At 50.2% G+C, this 14,562-nt stretch overlaps 1 protein-coding gene across 2 annotated transcripts in view; it reads left to right on the top strand.

Annotated features, from left to right (window-relative positions):
- The window catches only part of MAPK4 (mitogen-activated protein kinase 4), a 127,757-nt gene that overhangs the window by 69,523 nt on the left and 43,672 nt on the right, over positions 1-14,562 (top strand). Inside the window, exons 1-2 of one of the 2 annotated variants that reach the window (XM_054583664.1) lie at positions 7,272-7,327; positions 10,521-11,941. In XM_054583664.1, the coding sequence (XP_054439639.1) occupies positions 11,396-11,941 (546 nt within the window). In that variant the 5' untranslated portion in view covers positions 7,272-7,327; positions 10,521-11,395. Of the gene's footprint in view, positions 1-7,271; positions 7,328-10,520; positions 11,942-14,562 lie in introns of those variants that run through there. The other variant, XM_054583663.1, reaches the window with a different exon arrangement.

The raw sequence follows: 14,562 nt of genomic DNA on the forward strand, positions 1-14,562 counted from the left end.
CAGGAGAAGGACTTTTACTTTTTTTCCTGCCCTACAAATGATTTCTTTATACCCCCGAGCACAATCCCTGTAAGTGATTAGCCTCTGTGGGAATAGTAGGAGGTAGCCGTGCACACGTCCACCGGGCAATGGCCCAGGTGCTGCTGAGAAGCAGGGTTGGTGGAAGCAAGTCAAGGACGCCATGAAATCTGAAGAGATTGAGTGCGGGATTGGAATCCAGCAAGACCTGTGAGATTCTCACATCCTGCCGGCACCTCTCAAAGGGAGGAAAGAAGCAAGTACAATGTATTACGCGTTTGTTTCTTTGTTTTGAATTCTCACCCAAGGACATGCTCATTGCTTTTAGAGAAAGGGGAAGGGAAAGGGAGAGAGAGGGAGAAAAACATTCGTGTCGGGGAGAAACATTGATTGGTTGCCTCTTATAGGTGCCCTGATTGGGGAAGAACTTGCAACGTAGGCATGTGTCCTGACTGGGAACCAAATCCATGATCTTTCCGGTTTATGGAACGATGCTCCAACCAAGTGAGCCACACGGGCCAGGGCCAGTGTCTTACAAATTTGAATTTTGAACAGTAGTCTGTAGTGTGGTACTTCTCAGAACGTATTTGTGTTGCCCAAAGGTTATATTAAGTAGGTTAGGAATTAGGCCCTAGGTCTATAGTGATGTAGACAATGAAAGAGTCCCTGTCCTCACTGGAGTCCCTTCCAAGTCTAACACTGAAGACAAGCCATTAAAGCTGAAACAAAAAGGGGCGAAAGTGCTGTGAGATGAGAGGGACAGGGAGACACAGCCCCACCGATAAGCTCGTCTGGGGAGGGCAAGGGCTGCCAGGGAAGGCTTCCTGGACAAAGGGCAATTTAAACTTAGATATAAAGGATAAGTAAGAATCATCCAGGGGAAGGTGAGAGGGAACAGCGCGTGTGGAGGCCCAGAGGCAAGGGAGAACGTGACATTTTCAGTGACTGAAACGTTTTGTCTGGCTGGCGAGTGGAGTCTAGGAAACCATGAGATCAGAGGCTGCAGACGGTTAGAAAGGAGGTCAGTTCCCAAGATGACTTAAAGGAGCAAAGGTAATCCTTCTCCGAAGAACTGGGAAAACTAAAAAAAAAAAAAACAAAAGCAGGCACTCAAGTGTGAGAGGGGTGGGGTCTACAACAGGAAGCCCCCATCGAAGAGGACAGAGAGTGAACTGGTGTTGGAACCAAGGCTGGATCAGGACCCGGCTCTATTCCTTTTCGTGTATGATCTTGAGGAAGTCACTTTAATTCTGCAAAATGGAAGGACAAGGAGGAAACAGGCACCTACTCTTCACGGTGCTATGTTTATTCCCTTGCCTTTCAGTGTTGTGAAACTTAAGTCAAACATTGTTGAGTGTTTGTGACCATGCCCAGCCACACAGTAGGCCCTCAGTAACTGCCAGCTGAGTTGGACTCTGTGCCTGAAATACAAGGTGGGGGCTTGGTCCCCGGAGCCAGGCAGGAGCCCAGTTGTAACAAGGGGAATATGAAGTCAGCAAGAGCCGAGCTGTGGATGCAAATAGGCTCCGCCCTGAGTGCCAGTTCCCGGTGACTAGCAGGGGCTCTGGTTTTCCTGTTCACCAGGAAAGAAAGGGTGAAAATTGATGGTCAACATTTGCCATGGGTGCAAGATGGGTCAATAGTAGTACTTGTGACACTTAGTTGCCATTTCTGGTCTACAAGCAAGATAACTTAGTGCTGTGTCCTTTAGCTACAAAGCTAGGATCTTTCAGCGTCCCTGCCACGGGCTCACCTTGCAGGTAGGGAGTAAGTGGTCCCATGTGAGGACTCCAAAGTTTGGCAGGAAAGGTCAGGTCTAAACTCTGAGCTCCTCAAGGGTCAGCGGCTCTGTGCTTTCCCATGAGAGCTTATTAAATCTGGGCTCACAGAGAGGAATCTCTAAGTTCAAGGCAGGCCAGGGGCCTGTGGGCACTGTCCAGTGGGGGAGAAGGTAGAAGTGTGGGCTCTGCTTTGGAGAAGCCTAGCCCCTGGCTGGGATCTTTGCCCTTTAGAACGCAGTCCAAACAAAGCAAGCCCCATCTCATTTAGCCAATGAAGTCGTAACTGTCCTGATTTGGATTTTTGAAAGAGGCCAGTGTCTTCTGCGATCCCAGGTTTCCTTCCTGAAAAAAGAGAAAATGAGAAGTTTCCCCTTGAATCCACAAAGGTCAAATGTAGGAGTTGTCTAAACTTGGAGGAATTGAAATGCTGGCATGTACAAACTCCCTTGCACACCTGTGACCCAGGGCTCTGACACCCAGGCTCAACCTGGGCAGGTGTAGCCTCTGCAGCCAGTGCTGTTCCTGTGGCGACCAGCACCCATCCCTCACCTGCGGGGACCCAGACGGCCCTGTCTTCCCAGCTCTGCACCGACCTGAGCACAGAGCTCCAATGAGGCTGCCGGAATTTCTCTGCGCTATTTCTGTACTGTTGGGAGGCCTGGGAAGTCTTTGTTCTCCCTGGCTGGTTATGTAATTGTGAAGAAAAAAGGCAGAGCAAAGACTGAACTGAAGGTTCCCAGAGTTTCTTTTGGGGGAGGAGTTAACGCCCCCTCTCTGGAGCCTGATATTCCTTCTGCTCACGCTTCCTTCCTGCCTTCAATACCTCTCCTCTCATTCCCTCATGGTAAGATCAAAGCAACAGGGTTCCCTCCTGTTTCTTACCCTGCAGCATCCCACCAGCGGGTTCTGGAGACGTGAAAGGAAAACAAGCCAGGGTGGCTGGTCTTGCCACCTGGCAGGGGTGTTAAGACGTTGGCGCATCCTGGGGGCGGGTGCTCGCTGGGGCCCTGGGGGATCAGTGCCTGTCAGTGGCTCCCTGCTCGAGACATTTGTTTTGGACTAAGCAGTGCTTTTGGCTCCGGTGGGTTGCTGTCCTCCCGGCTGATATGTAAAGGGTTACCCAGGACCTCGGCTGGGAGAGATGCTGGGCATGAGAGGCACGGGGCACAGGAAGTGCCACCTGAGCACATGAGGAGCAGCCATCTGCCTGTGCACCTGGGTTTTCACAAAAAGAAAGAGCTTCCAGGCTCCGGCAGATTCTCTTGCATGACCTCCAGCCGGCTCCCCTCCTAGGTGGAGGGGATGGCACTGCCTTTCAAAACCTAGAAGACCAGGAAGAGCTGTTCCTCCTAATTCCTGGCTTCCAGTACTAAAATCAGACCTACCACAATGGTAATGGCCTCGACCAGCAGGTCCTTCCTTGGTAAGGAAACGCCTTCCTGTCACTGTGCCTTGGGGCCAGTGCGACATCCTTTCGGGAACCCCCTCCAACCTCCACCGACCCTGGGAGAGTCAAAAGCATTCATTTCCAGACCACAGGGACACGTTGTAATTTCTCTTTCCGCTGGGTTCAGACTTTATCATAACCCAAATCTTACTGCAAACATGTAGCCAGCCTTGTGTCCACTGGTGTTTATTTGTTGAGTTTCTCCAATATTTCAGACACTGGGCTAGACCTGGCACAGCATCAGTGAGAAAAAGGGAGGTAAGGTACCTCCCCTCCCCGAGGTCCTGTCTGGCTATGGAATCCGATGAGATCCAAGCCAGGCAGGATCCAGGACCCCAGCCCAATGACTTTCCAGGGTCTCAGGCATAGTTTGCCACTTTGCCATTTTGGAACCATCAAGAATGACTTCCTCTGAGCCTTTCCTCCCCATTAGTTGTCTACTGCCATGTAACAAACACCCCCAATTCAGCAGCTTAAACAGCATTTATTGTCATATAGTTTCTGTGGGTCAGGAACCTGGGCACAGCTTTGCCAGGTGCCTGTGACTGATGTAAGGTCTCTTGTGGGACATCAGTCAGGCTGTGGCCAGGGCCCTAGTCCTCTCAAGGGCCAAGATCTGCTTCCAAGCTCACCCAGATGGTGGCCATGAGCCTCAGGAACTCCCACGGGTCTTCCCATGAGGTGGCTGTGTGACTGGGCCGGGCCGCCAGCTTTCCTGAGAGGGGTCACCCAAGATGGAAGCGATGGTCCTATAATAACCCTGTTTCAGAAGTAACATCCCATTACTTCTACATGTTCTGTTCCTTAGAAGTGAGTCAGTAAGCCCAGCATTCCTTAAGGGGAGGAACTCACATGGGCCCGGAGCCAGGACGGATGATCTCTGGGGGGCATCGTCGAAGCTGCCTTCCCCGTCCTCCAGGCACTTCCCTGGCCGACGTGCGTTGTCCTGACTCTGCCCCGCATGCAGTAGGAATCGTGTTGTAGCTCCCCTGAATATTCTTGCTTCTGTAATTGTGATTGTCATGGTTCTTCTCTACCTGTAGGCATATAAGCTCCTAGAGGTCAGGAGTCACGTGGCCTACATCTCTCCATTTCTCCCTTAGACCAGCCCTGGCTAGTTTCTATCATTAGATAATTCAGCCTCAAGTTAAAAATAAAAACAATAACAAAAACAAAAACACAGTAAAAATGTCTTCACAATTGAGCTTGAAGATCTCACTTAACCTGAAAGCTGGAGGTAGGCATTTCCAGGCTTGGCTCAGCTACTCAACAATGTCAACAAGGCTCCAGGCTCATCTGCCAACTCCAATATGCTGGCCTTTGTCCCCCAGGTTGTCCCCATGTGGTCTCAAGGTAGTGGGTGTAGCACCAACACAACTTCCTCCCACAAAGACAGGGAGTAGAGGAGGAAAACTTTTCCCCTGAGGCCTCCCAGGGCCCGTTCCTTTAAGACTTATTGTCCAGAACTGGATCAAGTGATCACCCCTATGCCAACCACTGCCAACGGGGAATTGAATTACCAGGATTGGCTTCAACTCATGGCCCTCAACAGAGATGGGTGTGGGAGATACCATTGGCCTCTAGGATTCTGGAAATGCGGGAGGCTGTCACAGCAACCAGGAAGCACTGTTGGCATTGAGTGGGTCAGGGCTGGGCTGCTTACACTTTCAACAAGAGTGCACTAGGCAGCTCCGCAAAACCAATTACTCTTCTGCTCAGATGTTAATACTGTCTCTACTGGAAGCTGCTGATTGATATCAATGGTTCTCATCCAAGGATGACTCCATGCCTCCTCCACTGGTGGCAATTTTCAAAGTTTGGAGACGTTTTGATTGTCACAGCTAGGGTTTGCTACCGGCATCTAAGAGGTAGAGGCAAGGGAGGCAGCTGAACGTTCTATGGTGCACATTCTAGCCCCAAGGCTAAGAATGATTTTGCTCAAAATGTCACTTGTGCTGAGGTTGAAAAACCCTGGTTCAGACCCATCAGTCATCCCTGAGTTGGGTTCATCTGCTGCATGGCTGACCCAGGCCTGGTCTTTGTCCATTCGGAGGAAGTGGGAATGGTTCCTGGGTTGGTGACTAGTGTCAGCCTTAGGGCCTCTGTGCGTCAGCTCAGCTCACCTCCAGAACGGCCAGCCCCTGCAGCCGCAGCCCCCTGTGTACCCAAGGATGACAGCTGCAGAAGCCAAGAAATTATTAGAAGGCAAGGTTTTGGTTGTTTGAACTTGGTGTTATCTGTTTTATTTTTTCTCAACACCAACTCTTTTTTCAGTGTCGTATTTCTCAGTTTCTTCACATAAAGTGAGCTCAGTAACTGAGGCCTCCACACTGGAGCTGAATACGTGCTGAAAGGTGGCTGCTTCTTGCTTTAATTTGAGAAGTACCACAAGGTGTGGCTACCTCAAACTTGTCCTTTGCTAGGCCTGGGAAGTCACACTGGGCCTAGGTGGTTCATGGTGAGAGTCACTCACGTGGGCTCAGATCACGTGTTACGGTGATGATAAGTATGGGCTTTGGCGTCAGACAGGCCTGAGTCTGCCTCCAAGCTAGTGGTGTGACTTTGGGCAAGTCACTTCCCACTGAACTTCATGGGAGAATGATAACAACTTCATAGGGTTCTTGTGAGACCCAGTCGAAATAATCAGGCAAAGACCCTGGCCCGTGGTAAACCCTGAATTCGTGTACTTACCCCATCTTCAGCATGTTGCCTTTGCCACCTCTCCAGAAGGCCTCTGTTAAAATCCAAGTGCGGTGTAGGGGTGAGGTGCATCAACAGTACAATCAAATTGCAGAACTAGGAGGCAGAATATAGCTTGTGAACAGCAGAGAGCTAGGCCCTGAGTGCAGGAAACCCATGGGTGAGCTTCACTAAGCCCGGGGTCCCAAGCTCAGGGCACCTCCCTAGAGGGGAAATCCTGGGATATTGCCACTGCAAGGGGCAACAGGAGGACCGAGTCCAGGAGCGAGGGGACGGCGCAGGAAGACTGGAAAGGAGCCTGGGTTACAATACACTGCAGTGCCTACTCAGGAATAAGCTAGGGGACATTCCTATACAATCTAAAGCAGGGGTTGGCAATCTACAACCCCCAGGCCCTCCTGTTTTTATAAATAAAGTTTTATTAAAATGCAACCATGCCTTTTACTTGGGTATTGTCTATGGCTGCTTTTGTGCCACAAAGGCAGGGTTGAGCAGTTGGGTTGAGTAGTTGAAAAAGAGACTGTATATCCTGCAAAGCCGAAGCTATTTGAGCCTCTGGCCCTTGATAGAAAACATTTGCTGCTGTCCGGTCTGGAGGGTTTCGTTCACATGGACTGTAGTGACTGGGATCACTAACCTTAGAGTCAGAGCGACTTGACTGTGAGAGGAATGGTATCATCATCTAGAACTGAGCGGTGTACAGCCTGTTCGACGGTAAACAAATACCAGCCCTGCCTGAGGAGGGTTTACTGCAAGGGTTTGGGTGCTCAGGAGAGGGGAAAAAGCAGCATCTTGGAATGTCAGCACCTCACCGGTGGCCATAGTTGCTGCTGGAAGTCAACAGCACAAAGTTAGAGGGGATCTGAGCAGGCAGAGGAGATGAGTCTAAATTTAGACTTTCCAGAGCTGCTTTGTAAACCAGAGCCCAGGAATCCCAGAAGGGGACAGTTGGCACACACCATCTCGTCTCTGGTTTGCCTCCACAATGTTTAAAGTTTGGATGCATGAGAGGATAATTAATTGGCCTCAAATAAGATATTTCTGGAGAGTCAGTGAAAAATCAGTGGAGAGATGAAGCTCTATTGTTAGAAGTCCTGGGGTAGATGTTTCTACTTCTGTGTTTGCTTACAACGTTCACTATGAAATCATTGGAGCATGGGCTACCCTGGAAAAGTTACATACCTTCTCCTTGCTGGGTGTTATCTAAGCACAGCTGAACCGAGGACCTTTCCTTTTCTCAAGGTGAATGCCAGGTCCCTGATTTGAAGTCACTCTTAGGATTCAGAGCAGCTCTGAGCCACCAGCTCCAAATGGAGACCGGCTGTGCTTCTGCCTGAAGCTGCATCATGCCAAGAGCTGCCACACTCAACCCTCTGCCCAGGTGAGCACATCAGATGCCAGGTCTGCCCCTCTCCAGGACCAATGGGTGTATCACACAAGCAATGAACCACTTAGCTGAGACTTCTTAGGTAATAGGCATTTTGTCATCAGTCCACCTGTGACTGATTACAAAAGACAAAGGTTTGACAGTAGAAAGTGCCGAGGAAATACAGAGAGAAGCTTAGAAAATAAGGAGATTTGAGAAGAGATGAATAATAGCAAAAACTCAAGTGGGAACAGAGATGTAGTCAGACAAGGGCTGCCTGGTTAGTGTGGGAATTCGGAGAGGCAGCATCAAAGCAGAAGACGATGTGAAGTGGGTAGAAGTTCAGGAGTGCTGGTTTGTCTGAGTGGTTGTGGCTTGTCGCGAGAAGAGTCCTGTCGAACACGTTGCATTGGAGCAGCAAGCACAGCAAGGGCAGGCTGACTCTCTAGGGAATGTGGACATCATGATGGCAGAGACGTAACTGAGATTCCTCAGGGACCCCACTCCATAGCTCTTTTCTGTACTTTGAGCCCTGGACCCAGCTTAAAGTCTAGTTGAGAGATGGACATGTATAAATTTAAATAACAGCCCAAATGATATACACACAGACACTACAGGAGTTTGGGAAAGGGAGACATCCCCCTGAGGACGCAAGTGAGACCTCCTCTGGATTATGAATGATGGGCAGGATTTCAACACGTGCGGAGGGAGCAGGAGAGCATTTCAGGACCCAGGGAGGTGCAAGCAGAGAAGCAAGGCAGGGATTGACAGGGTGTATTTAGAGGCCCATGAGGAAGGTGGAGAAGCTGTGCAAGGTGACGTGGCACCTGCCCACTGAAGATGCCAGTGTGCTGGAAGGGCCGCTGAGACACATGTACATGCAGGGGAGATAGTCCCTCCGCCCTGTGAGAGGAGAAGACAAGAGTTTTTAAAAATAAATCAAGCACCTCTTAATTATTCACAGATTATCTGCATTGCAGCTGATCTCAAACAAACCCTGCTTTCAGCCTGCTGGTGATGTCATCTCCTCGCCGCTTAGGTGCAGTTCCCGTCTCTGTTTACAGCGCTGTGAGCGCTGGGAAGGGAAGAAGGCTTAAGTCTCCCCCCAGAAGGCCAAATAGATAACTGTCTCTGGTGGCCATGCCCTTGAAAACCTGACTGGGCCTGGGGTAGAAAGTGAAAGAAGCTCCAAGTTCCCTTCTGTGACCTGACTTGGGCAGCAGGACTTGGAGGAGGGATGGAATGGGGCCCTGGGGCGCCTCTGTTGTTCCCTCTGCCTGGAACGTCCAGGTGGACTTCACTAGCACAGATGTTGTCTGACTGTCACTCAGTGGGTGGTCCCAGCACTGACTCTCATTGGCCGGGAATCCCCAAACAGAGCGAATGGTATTCATTTATCATTTCATCAAATGTTTATTGACCTTGTCTGTGCAAGAAGCACTGAGCTGGTATTCGCTGAGCCTCGGTGCCCTCACATGCAAAGTGGGAACTTTGTCTCTCAGTGGCGGCGCTGGCATTTGGCGGTGGGTGTCGGTTATTCACTGATGGACGAGCTTGGCAGGATGGTTAGCCAATCTGGTCCTGCCCATTAAAGGCCAGTAGAGACGCCTCCTCAAGTGAGCCAAGGAGGGCAGGACCATCCCCAGTGAAGGACCATTGGATCTGTTTGCTACAATCATTTCCCAGTCTGAATTCTGCAAGTCTATGATTATTTTGCTGCTGGGCCCAATAAAAACACACAAAGTGAAATTGTTGAAGATTTGATGAAACACCAGAATAGTAGGTGCATCTTATTTAAGGGCAAGGGAATTTTCAACAACAGCAAGAGTAGGTAACATCTATTGAGCAAGTACTGTGTTCCAGACCCTTGGAACAATTTCCTTCACTGGAAGTTTTTAGAGGGGATCTGATTACTTACCATTTCATCCCATCTGTGTCCTCTAATTTGCCTTCTTAATTTCAGAGCATTGACTGTTGTTTTGCTCCATTTATCATTTGCAGAGAAGTGCAGAGTACTGATATGAAAGTGTCCCTACAGGGGGCCCTACAGTGTGATGGGAATAAAGAAGGAGCTCTGGCTAGGTTCACTCCTTTGTTCTGGATGCCGTATTTGTTCTTTGTGTGTCCATGGACTTAATAAATTTATGAAACCTGCCACTTCCTTAGAAGCTATGGTATTATCTCAGAGGTCTGAATTTACATTGCTCGTTTTGCAGGTTTTTCCCCCAACTTGGGTCCCATGCCTGTAATTGGAGTGGGCAGCCACCAGGGAGCAGCTAAGACTGGGCTTGACCCATTGCTTGGAAGAGCTAGGTACCCCCTCAAAAAGAATACTGTGCTACCTGGAGTCATGCTAAGAAGTCTGTGCTCTGGTGTCCTGGATGTGTGACTTAGTTGGTTGGAGCATCATCCCGTGCATCAAAAGGTTGTGGGTTTGGTTCCTGGTCAGGTTGTATGCAGGAGGCAATCTATCATTGTCTGTCTGTCTGTCTCTCTCTCTTGCTCGCTCGCCAACTCTCTCTCCCCCACTTCCTCTCTCTCTAAAATCAATAAAAACATATCCTCGGGTGAAGATTAAAAAAAAAGAAGAAGTCTGTGCCCTGGTTTGCTGTGCAGAGAGTCCTTGATTAGGGTGGCAATATAATAGCCTTCTAATTTGGTATGTGTGCTTATGCCACCTACGTGGGAAGCAAGAGATGCAACTGTAATTAAATTACTAATTTGAATATTAAGTTATTAAAATATTCAAAGACATTAGCAAAAGAAGGAAGAAAAGGGGTCCAAGTAGAAAAATGAGATTATCGATCCTTTATTTTTCTATCTACAACTAGTTACTTTTTACTCTCACCCTTCCCGGCGAATGCTGACGTGCGTTGGGAGAGCTTAAAAAATGAATTTCTCAAAGGTCAGAGCCCATCATTCCCACCTACAATTTGTGAATGTTAACCTTAGGGAAGCAAGCATTTACATAAAAGGCACACCATTTGATGATCTTATCAAATCAATCCATCTTCTCTCTTCCAGGGGAGCGCCGCACACAGCAGGGGGGTTGGCTGGGCAGAGCAAAGCCTGGAATCCCCTGAGCAAGCAGTGTTTCAGCTGGCTGGACAGATCAAATAACACCAGGGCTGGTTAACAAAAGGCACGCAAGTGGGAAGGTGTTGGAAGCCGGAGTGTGGAAATTTACCCAACGTTCTTTCTTTGACAGGGAAGGAGACTCTGAAAGATGCCGCGTTCCTGCAGCCTCTCCGAGCCCAGCAGAGCACAGTCTCATTCGAGGTGGCATGGGTGAGGGGGTGACAGAGGATGCTGCCCCCGTTGACGCCTCCAGAGGAGCCTGGCCTGGCAGCTGAGCACCCCTGGGATTGGGGACTTCAGGTGTGACTTGGTGTAGGGCTCACGCACAGCTTTCTTCACTGGTGCTCACCGGGCTGGTTTGGGTTGTGGAATCCAAGGTGAGCTGGTAGAAAGGGGAGCTGACAAAGGTAGAACGAAGCCCCTAGAAGCCTCCAGAATCCATTGTTGGGATCCCTTCATTCTGCTTGGGACACGGAGAGCAGCTCCCAAGCTGCCCGGGGCTGTGACACAACTGAGCTTTGGATCACCGTCAGTAAAGGGACGCAGCTCAGCAAAGGCACTGCGGCCCGAAGGAACCCCTTTTAACAAAGGATTTAAAGGGGGAAGTTTCTGTGTCTTCACTTTGTGGTCCACTGTGATAGACAACTTGACTCTCACATAGATGATGAGCCCGGTTTTTCTTTCCAAGATGCTACACTTGAAAGAAACATGAGCCACTGTAAGTGTGGAGGAGGGCTTGGGAGCCACAGGGGTTGGTGGGCAGCCCTCCCAGGGCGGGTTAACAAAACAGTGTGAGCCTCCGGCTTCTGCAGCTCAGCAAGCATGGACATGTGCCACTCCTGTCTCCAGAGAGCTGGTGGCGGTGACATCACCACAAGAAAAAGCATCCCTTAGCTTTGGAACTTGACAGAATGAGGTGTGCTGGGGAAGCCACTGGCTGGGACTTGGCCTTTCCTGCCTGCCCCTGCGTCACACGGGCAGCCCCTGACCACCACTGAGCCCACAATGGCCGAGAAGGGTGACTGCCTCGCCAGTGTCTACGGGTATGACCTTGGTGGGCGCTTCGTTGACTTCCGGCCCCTGGGTTTTGGGGTCAATGGGCTGGTGCTGTCAGCCACGGACAGCAGGACCTGCCGGAAGGTGGCTGTGAAGAAGATCACCCTGAGCGACGCCCGCAGCATGAAGCACGCCCTCCGGGAGATCAAAATCATCCGGCGCCTGGACCACGACAACATCGTGAAGGTGTACGAGGTGCTGGGGCCCAAGGGCACCAACCTGCAGGGCGAGCTCTTCAAGTTCAGCGTGGCCTACATCGTGCAGGAGTACATGGAGACCGACCTGGCCCGCCTGCTGGAGCAGGGCACCCTGACGGAGGAGCATGCAAAGCTCTTCATGTACCAGCTGCTCCGCGGGCTCAAGTACATCCATTCAGCCAATGTGCTGCACAGGGACCTGAAGCCCGCCAACATCTTCATCAGCACGGAGGACCTCGTGCTCAAGATTGGGGACTTCGGGCTGGCGAGGATCGTTGATCAGCATTATTCACACAAGGTATGTCTGTCTGGAATGGCTGATGCGTGTGGCTCATGGAATCCTCGAGGATGCTCTCAAGGTTTGAGAAAGTGTTGAGAGTGCATTCCTAGCTCCGTGGGAGCCAGGGGACTGAGGTCCGTGTCTGGCAGAGGTAGGAGGGTGCTGGAAAGGTCACTGGCCTGAAAAGTTGTGGTATGGGGGCCGGGGGGTGGGTTCTGGCTTTTGATCTTGGCTCTGCCCTAGGGCCATGAACAACTCCCGGCTGCGTGGACGGGGTGGGGGGGCGGGGGGAGCAGATTCCAGCTCCAAACTCTATGGCTTTAAAATTGTGCAGTTGGTAAATTTGCCTCTAGGATCCTCCAATTACCTCCTCTCCCTACTGTCTGCCCAGGACTGCTGATGAGGCTTCTCCCCACACCTGGCTTATGCTCTGGTTCATCTTGCCTCCTCCTTCCATCAAAGCTGATCCACTTTCGGTTCCACTCTCTCTGTCAGTAGACAAGGGGCACAAACCGTTAATCAAATCAACTCATCCTCAGGGTCCATCATGCAGCAAATGGCTCAGCTCTCTCAGGTCCCATGATGCCCAGGTCCCTGAGTGTGATAAAGCTAAGGTTGTGTGGATGATACTAGTGAGACCCCATGTGGTGGGTGGCTAAATGCTCCAGCAGCTGCAGAGATCAGAGCTGACCCTGCCATATACTGGTGGAGATACTGACACACCCCCGGACCGCTTCTTACCAAATGCACTGCTCCCTTTGGGAGCTGGGAGTCCTCTGAAATTCTGTTCCCCTCACCCCATGGTTCCTGCTACTTTGGGAGAGCCTCTGAGTAGCTCAACCTGAGCACATGTCAGCAGGTACCCTTCACCAGATCTGCGGTGGGTGTCATTTCCAGCCTCCTGACAAATCCTTTGTGCCACAAATTTTTATTAGAATGAAAATATTCCCTGGGAAGTAGGTACAGCGTAAACTTATCAGCCAAGGGGCTAAGGTGGGTAATGAAAGGGAAGTGTAGCTCTGACCTTGAGCGTGCTCCCATGCACTAGTTGCCTGCGGACAAATCACAGACGCATAGAAAGGCACTGACCTGTCTGGTGCAGCTGCAGCTGCAGCGGGAGGATGTGTAGGGGAGAGGGAGGCAGGGCAGCCTGTCCCACTGTCACTCACTGGAACTTGGACTCCAGCCCAGATTTCAGAACCCAAATCAGCTCGGCCGGCCTTAGCTTCTTGGTGCCACCTAACCCATGAGATTGCCCTCTGCTCCCCAGCCATCTCTCAGAACTGACACCTGGCTCCTTAGGCAGGAATGTCCATGGTAAACAAACAAACCAACAACATCCATATATACACACACACACACAAGTCTTCCTGTTGTCCTAACGCCCTGTGCTGTTTCCACCTTCTCTTTCCTCTAAGGAGAAATGACTCCAAGCAATTGAGCCAAAATTTTAACTCAAATCAGTTTTTATTTCATAATAAGAGAGTCCATGACACTCTTATTTCTGGGATGCACAAAACCACCTTCTGAATTGGATTAAACTAATACACTGGGAACAATAATAGGATCTTCCTTGATTACAGAGTCTGATTAAGTGAAGTATTATATTACAGGGAAAGGGCTCAGAACAGTTGTGCAGGAAAGTCAGCAAGGGTGATTTTGAGGGGCAAAGATTGGCTGTAGTAATAAATGCTCAGACGTGTGTGGTGTGAGGAAGTATCACTGCGTCAGCAGGCAGAGACCTTCTGCTCACACTAGCTTGGGACATGGATGCTCCCCATCTGGGAGCCTCAGTTTCCCCATCTTTGTCAGGGATGATAACACATGCCCTGTCTGTCCCACTGGCTGTGGTTATGAGTCAAAATAGAGCATGAATGTAAAGCCCCTTGGAAAGTGGTGAGGATCCCATCCATTCATTTCTTGAGTGATTTTTGAATGCACACCAAGCGCAGTGCTGAGCTGAGGACATTCACTGACCACCTACTGTGAATGGCTGCTACCCTTTTACTCAGGGCAGGAAACCACTTCTTCCAATGGAACTTTCATTTTCCTGATATGGAGGAATTTAAATGCTCTGACTTACTCTCTTTGGTCTCTCTTCAGTAATAGCTACTGGGGGTTAAAAAAAAAAATCACTGGAGCCAGTCACAAGCCCAGTAGGTGTTCACATGTGCCCTGTGTTTGGCAGGTGCCACCTGCCTCTCCCACTTCCTTTCTCATCTACCTTCTGCTTTTAGCTTCCTTCCTTCTCTTCCCTGGGTGATGACGGAAGGGTTATATTTGGTGCTTTTCTTTATCCAAAGTGCACTGAAATCAGTTCTCATTAAATCCTCATAATGCTGGGAGGCACTTAGGAAAAAATAGTCCATTCTAAAACTGAGAGCTGGCTTTCTCAAGATGACTTGACCAATGGTGGCCAAAGGGGCACTGGAACTTGGGCCTTCTTGTGTCTTGATGGATCGTCTTTCAGTGCACCATCTCTCTCATGAAGGCTTTCTGGATCCCCATTTGGAATTAATCTTTCCTTCCTCTGAATTTTCACGGCACTTTTCCCCACCCCGTAACCCGGATCTTCTAGCACTGATGACCATTCTCTGCTCTGTCCTGTGAGCATGTGTCTCCTGTGCTCTCCTAGGCTG

This window comes from Pteronotus mesoamericanus, unplaced genomic scaffold (assembly GCF_021234165.1).
Source record: "Pteronotus mesoamericanus isolate MK-2021 breed Mesoamerican mustached bat unplaced genomic scaffold, CSHL_Meso_final contig_74, whole genome shotgun sequence".
In the NCBI taxonomy this organism is placed as follows: domain Eukaryota; kingdom Metazoa; phylum Chordata; class Mammalia; order Chiroptera; family Mormoopidae; genus Pteronotus; species Pteronotus mesoamericanus.